We start from the raw sequence: 16,166 nt of genomic DNA, 5'->3' as shown, positions 1-16,166 counted from the left end.
TGTTTACCCAGTGTATCTCTACAAATCAGTCTTTTTAAAAACAGTGTTTGAGTATAAAAGGTTTATGTCACTTGAATTTGAGTCATTTATTGGTCAAAGCTTCACTGTCTGGAAATGAGGAAATTTTAACCATATGTACTGATTTTGGTTTCTGAATAACTTCCTAGAGGGTTTAATTGTCTCATCTTGTTATACCATGCTGTTATTTACAGATATAATTTTAAAAATTATATGGAATTTAAAACAAAGTTCTTTATTTGATTTGGCAAAATCAGCTTTTCTGAAGATTTTATATGGCATTTACTTCACCTTAGTATTGCCTTATCACTCTTATTACAAGTTTTCAGTCCATTTTTTATTAGTTGGAAGTGAAATATTCAGTAATTGCAGAGGCAGAATGACAACCCTTATTTTTTTTCATGATCATGCCACAGCAGAGCTGCTGAACATGTGTTTTAAATTACTTGTCTAGAATTTCACATTGGACTTAATCCAAATAATTTGGTCTACATGACTTTTCTTCCATGTGTGTCTCTATTTCTGGATTCTTGCTTATACACACAGCCATCATCATATATAGCAAAACAATAGAACACTGGGAAGCACAGCTATGAAAGCTGATAAATCACTTACTCCATTTCTCTTTTCTTTCTTTTCAGCTTGCAATGAAGCACAAGTGCTGAGATACTGCCCAAAGTTGAAATATTCTCGAAAGAAACTGAAAAAAGCCTAGATTCAGCAGTTTTGATGGGAGATGAAGATTTGTGTGACTTTTTCCTTCCAGTTCAGTGGAGATGCATTCTTTCAGTTTCTGTGCATGAAAAGATGTTCCTTTTCTACCTTTTTTTACTTACATTTTGTTCCTCTTTTGTAATATTGCGACAAAATCTTGCAGTACTTTGTACCTGTATTTCCATTTATTACAGGAGCTAAAGCAAACAGGGGAGCTGGACCAAATGACAAAGTTGATCCACATTAAAATAGTAATATTCTTCCACAGTACTCCTTCCTGGCATTGTATAGAAGAGTATTTAACTAAGTGCAGACGTGCATGAAGAAATAAAATACAAAGAAGGGGTATACGTTTCTTGATTTTATGTAGCATCAGCAGAATATAAATGTTGGAATTAAATGCACGAGGATTTAACCGTGGTGGAGAATACTGTCTTGGGAAACAGAAAATTTGTTTAGCCTACCCAAAGTAGAAAGTTTTGCATGCGCCATCACCAGCATTTGGAAGGGCATATCTGAATTTCATAGAGGAATCTGTTTCCAGTGCTGCATTTTGAATATTTCAATTTAAACTCAAGATGGATTTTTTTTGAAGAGAAAAATGAAAGAAACATACAGTGAATCTATGTGCGGGGTTTCAAAATTGCGGAAAAAAAAGAAAATGATTAATCTATACATATAGCTGTGCCTCTAGCAATGTGGTGTAAAATAACATCTTTTTTTTTTTTTTTTTTTTTTTTTGTGGTTGTGTTTTTTTTAACCTGTTCTTCTCTAGCTAAAGACAGATATAAAGGAGAACACACCATTTTCCATTTTCCATGTCACTGGTCATTCATAAATATTACAGTAAAAAATTTAGGGAATAGTCTTCATTGATGAGAACTACATTTGTCTTAGTTCATCATCTGATTTTCAGATTAGAGGCTTTTAAAAAATTTGTTGGTATAATAAAATCGTACCTTTAGTTTGAGTATTGGTTTTCAGTTTACATTATCACTGGAAGTGTAACATCCTGCTTCATTTTGTATTCACTGTATTCAATCTGTGCATTATTTTATTTTACAAAGACAAATAGGTTACTCTTTTTTTTTTTTTCTTCAAAGCTGTTTTCTTAATATTTTCATAGCATTCAAACATGCTTCTGAAATTAAATAAGAAATCTTAGCAGAAGTTTTGGACTTCATCTTCTAGAGATGCTTGCACTTTAAAAGCAATGCACTTCAGAAACTTTTGTCCTCATTTTACTGGAGAATCAGAGAGCTGCCATTATATGAATGCACTTTGGCTTCCATTTTCAATGTAGAATAAGATATTTCCATTGTTTATGACACTTTAAACAATCTTAAGTCCTCCAAGCAGTGCTCGAATAAAGATAAAATTTTCTGTGGGAATTAAGAATACTTTGCTTACCACAAGCTGATGTGACTGAAGTTCTGGCTTGAAAATATTCCTGTTGTAAAAAGATGTTTGTCTTTAGGAAAACTTAAAGACATGACATTCTTAAAGCTGCATTCAAAATGTACATCTATTTTTTAATAATTTAAGAGGTTTTGTATGACGCTCATTATTTAACTGCACACAGGGACCTGACAGTGCATATATTTGTCATCCATGTAGTAACATACAATCCTTTAGACAGATTTAGCATCAGATGTAGCAGTTACCTCATCATGCATGGTTAAATGTAAGGGAATTTGGCCAGCTCTATGTTACAAGTTTGAACAGGCTCATTAGCAGCATGAGCTCTGCAAACTCAGCCAAGCCACTTACAATTAATACTTACCCTAGGAATATAGTAGCACTCTGAATGCTAATGTAGTGAGTATGATTATTTCATTCAGTTAGTCAGGCAGACAGTCTCTGAGTAGAAATTAAATTTTTGGTAAAGGCAAAATGTTAGGCTGTTCTTTAAAAGATAAATTCAGTCTAGGAGTGCATATTTGACCACTTATCTTCTGTCATCCTCTTTTCTATTTTTCTTTCTTTTTTTTCTTTTTTTTTTTTTTAATATTATTTTTATGGTAACTTGGGACTCTTCTTGATAGAAAGATGGAATAGATTTTGAACTGCTACCATTTATGAGTTTGTCAGTAACTCAGAAAAAAAATGTCAAAATCCTATTAAATTGATAAGAATTAATTGTCTAAATTCAGATAAAAATGTGATAGATTTTCAGACTTTTACATTAATTTCTGCTGAAAAGGGTCACAGTTGCACTGCTAAGTTCCAGCTCTTTTGTGAGTTCAACTGCTCTAAAACATTGCTTTAATCTCAATGACAGTTCTTCAGGTTTTTTTGTTTTTGTTTTTTTGTTTTTGTTTTTTTGTAAATCCTCCAGTTAGTAGTATTGTGTTATGTATCATAACTCAGGGCTTTTATCCAGCCATAAAAAGCCATTTACTATCAAAATTCTGATTAACTTAATATTACCAAATGAAGGAAAAGGGGGTTATTTATGTATTCACTTTCTTCTTGCTGTTCATTTAACAACAAGACTTGGTAGTTTCTAGAAAAAAAGAAAAAGAAAAAGAAAAAAAAAAGAAAAGAAAATGAAAAAAAGAAGAGAGAAAGAGATGTATAAATATCCATGCAAAGATAAATCTTATAGCACTGTAATTTCCTCTTGGAAATTAGTTTGCAGTGTATACAACATAGTGTTATTAGATAGTGATGTACATAACATATACTGTAATTCAGGTTAATGTTTCAAATGAAAGAATGTATTTGTAAATTGTAACAACATCAATAGTTTATCTTTTTAAAGTTCTGCAAAGAAAAAAATGCACTGCTAGACTTGAAACTACTGTGCTGCAAATTCTGTCTTAATAGGCTATCTTTGAGTCTAGAAAAAAGTTGTGCGTTATGTGAAATATTAACAATAATGTGCTCTTTTAAAAAGTGTTCTTAAAGGTTGGTAGGTTTTGCTATAATTTGCCAAAACTGTAATAGTTGCTGGTATCTATGTAACCCATTCCTCAAGAGTTCTCAGAGATGTAGAAACTTTGTGCCATTCTGGGGAAACAAAAAGTGGGACCTGCTCTCTTGAGTAACTACTGGAAATCCTACATTTTTTGCTGTTGCTGTTTTTTTGTTTTTTGTTTTTTTGTTTTTGTCATTAAATACTTCAAGTGTGGTCAAAACATAACTGTCCTTGGATTATTTTTGTTGTGTATTTGAAAATGATTTGTAAATAATGCTTTCTTTCATCTTACTCTAACTTTCTGTTCAGTTCTGCTGGAAATATAATTCTTCTAGTGTCCACTGGAATGATGAAATCTGTTTTTATGAAGAATACTATACTAATAATTTTTTTAAAACTAACGGGAACTAGGTAGAAGAACATTCCAGACCATGCTTAACACAAGTAAGTATTCTACCTAAATGATTTACAGGATAAATATAATTGTTGGTTTTATGTTTGCTGTAAAATTCTTACTCACAAATTGTTATTGCTACTTTTGCAGGCAAATTTTTATCAAAACAAAAGAAATTAATCTTGACCTATGAGAGTACTAAACTATGAGGGTGATGTTCTAAGAACACAGAGAAGCAATTCTATATGTTAAAATGAGGGCTGATTGTAGAATTATAATCAAGTATGAACTGACTCTGCTTCTATCTCATTTTCTTTTTTTTAAATAATATCTTAGGGGTCCTAACATTCTAATCTCAAAAATGCCCTGAAGACAAATACTATCAAATGATTGAATTGCATTGCTTTTTGGGAAAAAATCACTAGAATGCTTGTCATCAATCTGCTATTTAATGCTGTATACATGCTTAATGGCTGCTGCCTATTTCTATAAAAACTACAACACAAAAAGCACAGTGTTAACACTGTATGATAGAGTGAATTCTGAGCTATTAAACACTATTTTTAGCATAGTCATCGCCATTAGCTGATTCATGTGAATGAGCTGATTGAGATGTTATTCTTTCATTTGTGATTTGACAACTGTAGGTAGCCATCTGGAACATGGCTTGTCTTTTGCATCCCTCACTAATGCTGAAATGTGCCCACTATCTCTCTGTACCAGCATCCACTGTCTCGTCTCCAGAAATGTTTAGCAAGTATTGATGAATGTCAGTGGGTGCCATTTTTTTCTGCATGGAGGAATTAAATGACACACCTTTGCTTTGTATGCACTTTCATGTCAGACACCTTTTTTTTCAAACTGTCCCTCTGCTGCCATCTGTTAAGTGGCAAGAAATTTTAAGAGAGTATTAGTGGGGTGGTTCAACCTCTACTACGATACCAGCAATATCCACGTCTGATGATTCAAGCCAGTGTGATAAAATAGGAGGTATTACTTTTGGAGCAGCCCTTGTATGCTCATTTATTTGAGGCTTATGAGGGAGTTTTACTCAGTCTGAAGTAGCCCAGTTTTGCTTTTAGGAATAAAGTAGAATGAGCAATTACAAAGAGCAGAATAATTTGAGGAGTGGCTCGACATGTGAGGGAATTGCCAGAGTAACTCAGAATAGATGATAATGGAACTGCTTAGTGAGCTCAAGTGAGCCAAACAGTGCCCAGGAAAGAGAACAGCACTGGTGGAGATCTCGCGATTAATGTTTTCTCACAAGTCACTGGAGAGCAGTGTGTGATTTAACCAGCATTTTGTTGCAAAATTTCTTCAGAGTGTTCCTAAGTAGTTTTCTAAAGTATGTATTGATAAATAAGTACCCTTGCTCATCTGGATATCTGTTCATTTTTGTTGCTTTCCCATGTGCTGTTTTTCAGGGTTTCAGACAAGCTGAAAACAGGGCTAATGAAAGGCAAAGCACTCAAACCGCTTGTCAGGTACTATTCTTTACTGAGACCATGAACGATTGCAGAGCTGCCAGTGTATAACTGAAATAATAGCTGTACATACAGGATTGTTTGTAAGACAAATGGTTGAGATAGTTACCATTTATCTGCCAGACAAAGTTTCATACCTCTTAGCATGCACTCACAGGGAAAGCAACTGTTAGATGTTGCTAATTAACTCATTTTATAGACCTCAAAAGAAATGATTTTAATCTAACACTATTTTGTATAGTAAATGAAGTGACAGAGGAAAAGGAGGTGAAAAGAGGAAGGATATGTGTTCACATCCTTTGACTGGTGATGCTTCATAGGATCCTCCCTTCAGTTTCTGTGTGACACAGGTTATTTGTAGCTTCCCCTACTCTGGCTGTCTTTCCTTTTTCCTGTTTTTGGACAGTCTTCCCATATTCAATAACAATTTTCTGTCCTATTAGCTCACTTGCAGCTCCCTACGCAGAGAGATAACACAGTTAGCTTCTCATCCTTTAAGACACTCATGTCAGAAGATCTTTTGCCCTCCCTTGTCCCTTTGGTGTTAAAAACCTCTTTTTTTGTTACTGGATTTATCCTGTTGCTGTTTGTGTATGATGAAGGTGTAGATGCGTACAGCACATAAAATGAAAACACTCAAGAAGACTGAAGTGTTTCAAAAGGTCTGAAAGGATTGAAGAAGACAAGATTTATTAAAATTCAGAAGTTCGTAGTACTGGGCTACCCACATAGGTACCTTGTCTAACTATAGCTCCACTTTGGGAAAAAAAGTTTTTAGCAAATTTACGGAAGAATCATCTATCTTGAATGTATGTAGGTTGCTCAGAAAGTAATGTCTCCTATTTATTTCCATGGAAACTACAATAGATACAAAGAGCATGAGAACACTTTTTGGTAGATTAAATTTTTATCTACAAAACGTTTTTCAACAGTCACCACCAGCCAGCATAATAAAATAGTAGACGTTTCTTTCAGATAAGTCTTCATAGCATTTTTCACCCATTCTGAAAACAAGAATTCAGAGAAACATCAACTTTATTTCACACACACATTAACCTAAACACAGGTAAGTAATCTATTCCTGTCCATTGTTTTACTATAAATTAGCGATCTGGAGCTGTAAAACCCAGATCTCCTTAGTCCTAGTACAATATATCATAATGATAAATGTTTTATTTATCTTTGTGGTGAAAGATTCAGAAACAAAAGTAGACTTCTTGCAAGAACACTTTTTTTCATCCTGCTTCAGCAATATTATCTCTTTGGTATCATCTCTTTTATGACAGTGAAGAGGAAAGGGACCTGGGGATGTTTGTTGATGCTCAGCTAAATGTGAGCTGACAGTGTGACCAGGTAGTGAAGAGGGTTAGTGGTATCCTGGCCTGCATTAGAAATAGTGTGGCCAGCAGGAGCAGGAAGGTAACCATTCCCTGTACTCAGCACTGGTGAGGCTGCACCTTGAGTATTTTGTTCAGTTCAGGGCCCCTCAATACAGGAAAGACACTGAGGTCCTGGAACATGTCCAGAGATTGGCAATGAAACTGGTGAGGGCTCTGGAGCACAAATCTAATCAAACCTATTAAGATTGTTTAGTCTGGAGAAGAGGAGGCTCAAGGGAGACCTCATTGCACTCTACAACTTCCTGAAGGGCAGTTGTGATGAAGAGGGGCTTGGCCCCTTCTCCCAGGCAACAAGCGGGATCAAGGAAATGGCTACAAGTTGCACTAGAAGAGATTTAGATTAGACATGAGGAAAAACTTTTCTCTCAGAGAGTGGTCAGGCACTAGAATGGCCTTCCTGGGGAGGTGGTGGAGTTGCCATTCCTGACAGTGTTCAAGAGGCATCTGGATGAGGAGCTCTGAGATATGGTTTAGTGGCTTGTGGTAGTAATGGTGATGGGAGGGCAGTTGGACTAGATGATCTTGTAGGTTCTTTTCCAACTTTGTGATTCTATGATTCTATAGTGTACAGCATACAGTGTCTGTGAAACTCAACTTGTGGCAAAATCTTTCTGTAGAGAGAAAGCCCAAGAATTAGTAACTATAGATGAAGGCTGGGCTGGAGGAGGCATCACTTCTCCCCTTGAAATTTACAAGCGCTGGAAGAAGCTCTCAGCTGTCAGGCTAAAAGCATTTGTATCACTGCAGTGAAGGAACCCATTTTAAGGTATTTGGGAGAACTGTGTGTGTGAGTTGTTCACAGGACTCAGCAGCTGTGAGGAAAAACTGGGTGTTGTCTTGTGCTCAAGCAACTCTCTTACAGTTGCTAGTTTAGTATAAGGAACAAAAGCATCTGTGTGTCAGACCAAGACAGAATGCATTGTTATTGTCAACTTTCATTAAAAAAATGCTCATTAGAGGCACATGAATGCTCCCTTCTATAAGAATGGAAGATATAATTCAAGAAAAGACAACAAAATTTTAAAAATATTCATATTTCGTAACTGTAGCTGTTACATATCGCAAACAGTGGATCAGTTTATAATGACAGTCACTGCAGTCAGTTTCAGATACATTTGGATTAACATCTCAATGAATTTACAAACAAAACAATGCTGCAATGACACCAGCATGAGGGAGCCTCTGTGTGGGGGATTTGTTTTGATCTGTTTCAGACAGCTTTTTATTCCAATCTCTGTAGTTGCATATTCACAGTTTTCAATGAAAATAACAACTTATATATGAACATACCTCTCTCATACACTGTCCCCAGGGCTAAAATTGACTGTGAAAAGCTACAAGGCTCATTTGCACCCACCCATCACTTGTTCATGTCTTTGTATGGAAAGGGAAACTATTCACAGGTGCACAAAACGAATACAGACAGATTTCGTAACATATATGCTCACAACCAAGTAAAAACTCCACCACCAATACATCAAATTTCTAATATGAAATAAGGTTCTAAAAATGATTTATTTTTTCACATGAAAATATTCATTTTTCTGGGGAATTTTGTACCCCATTTTCTTATTTTTATCTCAGCAAACGAGAGATGAAGTTTCTTGATTTAGCCAGAAAGAATGAGAAAAGTTTCTTAGGAAATCATAGTTGGGGATATTTGTTTTGAAAATAAACAGTGGGATATATGTCTAGTAATGTGATAAGAATGTCACAATTAGCATGAGCCAAACTGATACTTTTGTTTCCACTATTTCCTGAAGCAAGATTTATAGAGAATGCAACCTTAACCAGGGTTAAAAAATGCATTTTACCCCCCCATAGAACTAATTGGTTATGTCAGCTAGAATGGCATATTTTTTGCTTCTCCAGCTGCACAATACTAATCTAGTTTTTAGTTTTGTTTTGTTTTTCCTCAAGTTATCAGGAAAAGCAATTTCTGGAAGTCAGGTTTGCTAGTAAATATCAGTAATTACATAGTTGACAATTACTCTGAAAAATGGTGACTCCAAGAAGAGCAGAGGTTTTTTTGCCACTTACTTATTGGTACTGCAAAGTACTAATAATATCTGGAGCATGGTACACTTCAGTCAAGCATTCAAGCATGACTGTCCTTTCTGAAAAAGAAAATGAAAAATTTCTGCAGTATCCTTGTTGATTCAGGGAAAAAAAGTGTGAGTTTATATATGGATTTATTAGAGCGTTACAATTGTCTCTTCAAGCATTTAAAGCTTACGAACAGCTGCACTGTACTTTTTATTAGTGGTGTTTTGAAAATTGCCAAAGCTATTCTAGACAATTATAATTTCTTTTATGTGTTTTTGAAAAAACTGCATCTCTCCTGAGACCAATAATTAATGTATAAACAATTGGAAAAGTCATCTGTAGTAAATGTAAATAAATGAATAAGTTTATACAAGTCTTTTAATTTTTTTTTAAACTCTTATCTCATGGTAATTTTGTTTCAGATGCTTTTCTTTAATTTATCACTTCTGTTTTTGTATGTATTTTGCTTTAGCTTATAAAATACCATCTTTTTCATATAAAAGGGACTTTTTCTTCACGACATTCTGTAAGTTAGCTAAGACCACTTCTCTTTTTTCTCTGTTACAATAAAAAATAGGACTTCCGCTAAAAAATGAGAAATCTGGGATTTTCTCTTGCTAAATAATTTTTACTGTAAAACCTTGGGCCACGCTATCATTATAATCATCTTTTTGTTTTGTTTTGTTTTTCCTACTGCCATGATACAAAGATTAATTTAACTTCAGAATTTTAGAGTGTTCTTTCTTAAATTATTACTCTTGACCTTCATTCTGATTTTTCATACGTTGTATTTATTGTATTAAGTACTAAAAAAAACCTCACAAATTTTCCCAGATTCTCCATTAATTTTATTCTATTTGTGAATTACAGCATTGTATTCATTGTCCTTTAAAGTGAGATGATAGCCAGGTTATAAAGGAGATATTTTGCTATTTTCCCCCTAAACATCCTTCATACATAGTGTGGCTTCTCACCTTGCAATGGTAAGTAACTACTATTGATCACTTTCTGTTAAATTCTAGTTCCATTCAGTACTGAAGGGCACATTCAGGAATTCTGACAGATTGATCAGCACATGCAGGATGCAGTTTAAGGAAGTAATATTTCTGACCTTCTACTAAAAAGTCAAACCAAGTTGCTGTGTGAAGTCTGTTCTATAATAACCTGAACCACGACTTTCATATTTTCTGTATTTTCTGAGGTAACTGTGGCATTCATGTAATATGCTGTAGATAAATACTAAACAAAGATTCACAATGTACAGTTGATCATTCCTGTCAGTTAAAAAAAGCAAGCTACCTGAATTTTGAAACATTACTTTTAACTTCTTTTGAAAAATGTTCTTGATAGAAATACTACAGGAATACAATTCAAAGGAATTTTAAAGTTATAATTATCTTGCTTTCAATATTGCACATCTAGCAGACAAGGCATTTGGCTTGTTGAAAGTAGTAAAGGAAGACAGAGTTGGTATTTTCTATTGATAAAGGATTCAGTATGGCAAGTCTCAAAATGATTTTTTTGTTCAAACAGTTAGATATTAAGATTGCATATTAAAGTGAAAGAGGTTACTAAAATCTCAGAAACACAGGGTGTTAATGACACATTCCAAGCAATTTAAATAAGAGTTGGATCATCAGTAATGTAGCAGAAAGAGTATTCAAGGCAAATGTAGTATTTATTGAACTCAGTGGTTTGTGAGTATCTTACAAAAGAATATGAGAATATACATAGGGTCATCCTGTCTTACATACACTGAAAACGTGGACATTAAGAAAGAGGAGTAAGAAATGATTGGAAGGGATTTGGTTACTTTTGTCCTGAAAGCATCTTAGAAGTGTGTTTGAATTGATTTGGATCAAGGGAAAAAAAAAAAAAAAAGATTGAAGAGTAATATCTGTACAGTCCTTTAAAAATCATCACTCTGTCAATTTCATGCTTTACAAGATGAATTGATGTTGGGCACTTAAGGCTTCCTATTTAAAGCAAAAAACAACATCAGAACAACAAAGTAGTGCTCTCTCTGTCATAAAATAATTTCTTCTCATATGGGTGCATAGCATGGAAGTTCTCAGGTGATTATAGTCCTCCTCCTAATGTCAAAGTATGAGAACAGCAAAAGAAAAAAGGAACAAAAACTCACCTGCCCTGGTCAAAACTAGACCAAGATAAATGTAGCATCATTACTTTTCTTTTACTGCACTGAAATACTTCAAGTTCTGTAAAGAGGGACTAAGGAAAGAATTTAATCAGCTGTCATTAAGCTCCCTATTGTCCCTATATTCCCGCTTTTACAATATAATGTGACTGTCTCAGACCTCTAAAGATTTCAAAATTTTGGTTCTGGTAAGGTTGGAATTTCGATTTTGGCATTGGAAGTTTTCTTACAACTATTCCTAATGTGATATTTCTAATACTCTGATATTCTAAGGTGTTTGTTTTCATTTTAAATATTTTGATGAAGAGATAAGTATATGAGCAGTTTTCAACTTCCATCAAGTACTATCATAACAAACAATAGAAAAAAATAAGGTTAAGATGCAGCTCTGATTGCTGAGGTCTAGTTTTGAGCAGAGGACAATCTGACAAAATCCATTTTTCTGAGCATATTGGCTCACTGTGTCCTGAGGTTATTTTGCCTCTTATTAGGTATGAACCTAATCACATTGACTTGAGCCTGTTTAAGCGGTAATTACTAGGTGATGTGGTTTTTACGTCAGTGCTGGTTGTATCTCTGCTGTCAATGTTGAAGAATAAATGAATAAATGGTGCAATTTCTGAAATCAGAAATGCTGGAGGTATTATTTATCTTCTCCTATAGCAAGTAACTTCAATATCCTTTTATCCACACCAGCAATGCCTTTTTGATTTCTGGTTGCCATTCTATTAACTGTTCTCTCAAATACAATGACTCAAACTGCGTTTCACATAATAATTACCTTGTAGTGGCTCCCTAGATATACTCAGTACATTATGAATTAAATTAGTTTGTAAGTGACCTTTACGTGAGGACTGCTTTTAAGTGTCATTTCAGTATATGGCATAGCAGAAAAATCTTTTGAGATTACTCTGAGTACATCTTGGTAGAGCAATTCTGAAAGTCGTTAAGAATTAGGAGAAATAAGAAGCATTATGATAAAGGAAGAGATAAAAAATTAAAATTGACTGCCTTGTCACACTTCTAAACAGTTTTGGACTGTGTCCCTAAACATTGTAAGCAGGATATGAATTTCACAGTCACTTTTAATCAAACCTGACACGTTAAGATCTTGGCAAGTATAATTGAATGGATATGTTGCAGAAGTAAAAGACCAACAGCCCTGCATGGCTGTACAGAAATAAAAAATTCCATAGTATAACTTTGTGCCTAACATGATTATTGTGCTGTTTATTACTGGTTTATTTTCTTATTTTGTTCATAATGAATAAGAATATAGAAAATTGAAATACTTCAATTTTCACCTGCTCTTAAATTTCAGAAGACACCGGTGTGCTGGTACTCTTCTTGTCCATCTTAGTGATGGAAGTTCAACTTGGAAATATTATTTCAAATTTGGATTCTGCATTTTCAAAGAAAGAGAGTAAAATTCTCCATTGTGTGCAACTAGAATCCAAACTGTAAATGTGTGTTATTAAAATTATTTAGAAGTATATATCTATATAAGAGCTGCAAGGAGATGTTTGTAACACATGATTGCTAATTTTTCATCCTGTATTTTGTGCTATCACCACTATACCAGGCCAGATATACATGCTTTTCTTCACAATCATTGGTATTAAAAAGAAAGGATGAAGTCTCTTCATAATCACCTCTGTGACAACCAGAATCTTAAGAGGTATTAAATATCTTGAAGCTGGTAGTGCTGTGAAAGGAATGATATCTGGTTCTTTCTTTGTTTGTTTTTCACCAAAATAATAGACTTCTATAATACAAAGTAAGGGAAATTAGTACTGTCAGACCTAGACAGTGCAACTGAATCCTGAAAAATCATGCAACACCAATGGCTTCCACGTGGTTCAATATTTATGACAAGAAAGTTCTTGTACACAGGGTTGAACCTATTATTTCAGTAGCAGACTGAAATGAAATAAGCCTGTGGTAATAAGAATTACAAATGTTATACACAGTGTTAAATTTTTTGTTAAAAATAATCCCAGAGGTATTAACTGTGGTCAACATCAAAAGAATATTCAAAATTCTAGTTCTGAATTATTCTGAAGCATCAAATCATTTTTAATTTTTATATTAAAATGTCACAATTTCTACATGCAAGGACATTTCTGAAAACTTTTTGAGGACTGAAAAAACTTTTAAATAAAGAAGCACATTTTTAAAAAGAAATCAGAGCTCAGAAATAAAAAAATAAAAGTAGTAACCTTAAAAGTCAAACATCGTAATAGTAAAGAGAGAGTTTGCCTCTCACTGAAGCTGGTGGGAATTGCATTTCAGATTTTTTCTATTCCTCTCTAGAGCAGGAAGTCCTGAAGTACAGCTCTGTATTTTAATACATATTGCAAATATAATGAGCAAAGCAAAAGGCAAGCTTAATTGGTGCTATTAATATTCTACATGAAGGAAAAGTCAAATTCTAACTGTAGTTTTTATTAAAAAATACAGTCCTAAGTCCTAAAGATTCTCACCTGCTTTGACATCATACTTATAGCTGCTCAAATTGGAAATTATCTTGTGCCAGCCTATCACAGCCCAGATGATCCAAATGGTAGATGCCTCCTGTTTTCCAAAATTGGTTTGCAGCCTCTGGATTACTTGTGTGGTAATACTGCTGTCCCAGAATCCTTTTAGAGACTGGATAAGCTTGTATTCATTTCCTCCAGGCCTTTTTTTTTTTTTTTCTTCCTTTTTTCTTTTTTTTTTTTTTTTTTTCCCTTTTTCTTTTTCCTTCTTCTTCTTCTTTTGTACGCGTGAATTAAGCCTGGCAGAATCAGAGCTGCTCCCTTTTGATCATATGTTCTGGAAAAGGGTGGTAGTTCATTTTCTTTCTCAAGTGATCATGTCAAAGTACATTACTGAGCATGTTACTGAGGGAGGTATTTCTACTATCTGCAGCAAAGCAGACATGTTTGTAAATTCATGAACTCTTTTTGAAATTCATGAGTCACTCTCTGCTTAGTTTTTCGTTTTGTTTTCTACAATAGAATATTCAGATTTTTTTTTTTTTATTTTTTGAGTGTGTTTGACAGCAACTTCTATTAAATATCAAATAAATAATATAAATATAAATACAAAGTAGAAAAAAAAAATACATGCATGAATTGTAAAACTAATCCTTAGCCACCATCCTTCCCTCAGGGTGGTGATTGAGTCACCATCCCTGAATGTGTTTGGATGTGGTGCTCAGGGACATGATTTAGTGGAGTATTGTTAGAATTAGGGTAATATGTTTTGGTTGTTGTTGGACTTGATGATCTTTAAAGTCTTTTTTAACCTTAGCAATTCTATGATTCTATTCCTTCCTTCAGTGCATTTCCAACTGAAATCATATTTTATATGCAATTTTTATTTATTTCCTCAGTTTCCATTTATTTGATATTTGTTGCTTTTATTTATACTAAAGTATCTTTCTCTGCAGTAGATTCCACTGATAAAGTATTTGTGCAAATAATGTGTCTGCAGAGACAACGGAATTGTACCAGATTGTGACAGCACAAAGGTATGCATTTTTGTCCAGTTTCCTTGAATGCATGAGTATCTCTCCAATAAATCCCATCTACTTTTCTCACTAGACTCAGAACAGAATGTATGGACAGTAATAATCACCAAGATAATTTATTGAACCCTTCTATCTGTTGTGATGACTTTTATGTGGGCACTTGATGGACACTATTAAAATGATTTTTAATTCCATTAATATGTTATGCTACTCATGTCTTTAGGAGATAAAGTGAGAAGCGCCCTTATTATTCCCACTTACATGGAGCAACATAGATAACAATATATACTGTGGAATGAATAAAATTCATCATTTTTACTTAATAAAAAATCTTGGAAACATGAAGATCTTTGAAAACAACAATAAAACATATTTGTGTAAATGAGTAATAGTGCTAATGAGCTGCAATAATATTTTACATATTGCCTATAGTAGGCATTTCTTTTGGAGTACATAGAATCCAGAGAGTTAATGAAATGATACCAAGTAACAACATGAGCTTCAGTTCAATGCTTTTTTTTCTTTCCTTTCTCACTCTAGACTTGTTGGTTCCATTTGAATGTCTACTGAGTAAAAATAAGAGATGACAAATTTACAGGGGGGCAAAAAAAAAAAAAAAAAAAAGTGAAAAATGGGATTGTTTGCTTCTCTATAACCCAACATTAAATAAGTACACCCACAAAATATTAAAGAAAAACAAAATGAGCAAGTGACCTATAGTCCCCAATATCCAGACAGCTTTGATTTCCAGACCAAATTGATTTTCATTACTCCATGGAAACTTAACTGAAGTTTTCATTGATCTAGCAGGTTTTCTTTTTTGTTTTGTGGGTTTTTTTTTGTTTGTTTGTTTTCTGCCTATTGGGGAACTTTTGTTGAGATGGCTGTGCAAGATAAACAAACACTCTACTTAGTGAACTGCCTGTGCCATGTGCTTGAGGCATTTTCTGTTTTTCAGTTCTGGAAACTGAAACGCCAGCAATAGTTGTTGCTTTGCCAATAGGCAAAGATGGAGGTGAACTTTACAGAACTTTCCTACTAGTTCTGCCTCAACCCTATCTGTGATCAGGTAAGTACACCAATAACTAATTTTGTGGATAAAGCAGGGAATATGTTGCATCTATTTAGCAGAACTACTTTTTATGCTGTCTAATGGTGATAGGACAAAGAGGGATGGTTTTAAACTAAAAGAGGGGAGATTTTGATTAGACATTAGGAGAATTATTTTACTGAGAGGGTGATGAGGCATTGGCAGAGGTTACTCCAGAGATGCCCCATCCCTGGAGGCATTCAAGGCCAGGCTGGATGGGGCCCTGTGGAACCTGGTCTAGCAGGCAGCATCCTGCCCCAACAGGGGGTTGAAACTGAATGGATTTTAAGGTCACTTCTAGCACAAACCTATGTTTGATGATTCTATGAGTCTGTGTTGACATGTCACTGGCTTCAGTAGAAGAGACTTCCAGGCATGACTAGCAGTGTTCATGTATCTTGCTGTATTATGCCAAGCTGCTTTAA

The 16,166-nt window shown here is 34.3% G+C and overlaps 1 protein-coding gene across 5 annotated transcripts in view; it reads left to right on the top strand.

The window, feature by feature from the left end:
- STXBP6 (syntaxin binding protein 6) overlaps positions 1-3,872 on the top strand; it is a 69,108-nt gene extending 65,236 nt beyond the window's left edge. For 2 of the 5 annotated variants that reach the window (XM_015864903.3, XM_085550416.1), the window contains one exon: positions 660-3,872. In XM_015864903.3, the coding sequence (XP_015720389.1) occupies positions 660-683 (24 nt within the window). In that variant the 3' untranslated portion in view covers positions 684-3,872. The remainder of the gene's footprint in view (positions 1-659) is intronic. The other 3 variants (XR_014947195.1, XR_014947194.1, XM_085550415.1) reach the window with 3 other exon arrangements.
- Positions 3,873-16,166: the final 12,294 nt, after the last annotated feature.

Source organism: Coturnix japonica, chromosome 5, assembly GCF_054131305.1.
Source record: "Coturnix japonica strain WE chromosome 5, WE-NBRP24, whole genome shotgun sequence".
Taxonomy (NCBI): Eukaryota; Metazoa; Chordata; class Aves; order Galliformes; family Phasianidae; genus Coturnix; species Coturnix japonica.
The sequence above is the reverse complement of the archived record's forward strand: the minus strand, read 5'-3'. Positions and strand labels throughout refer to the sequence as shown.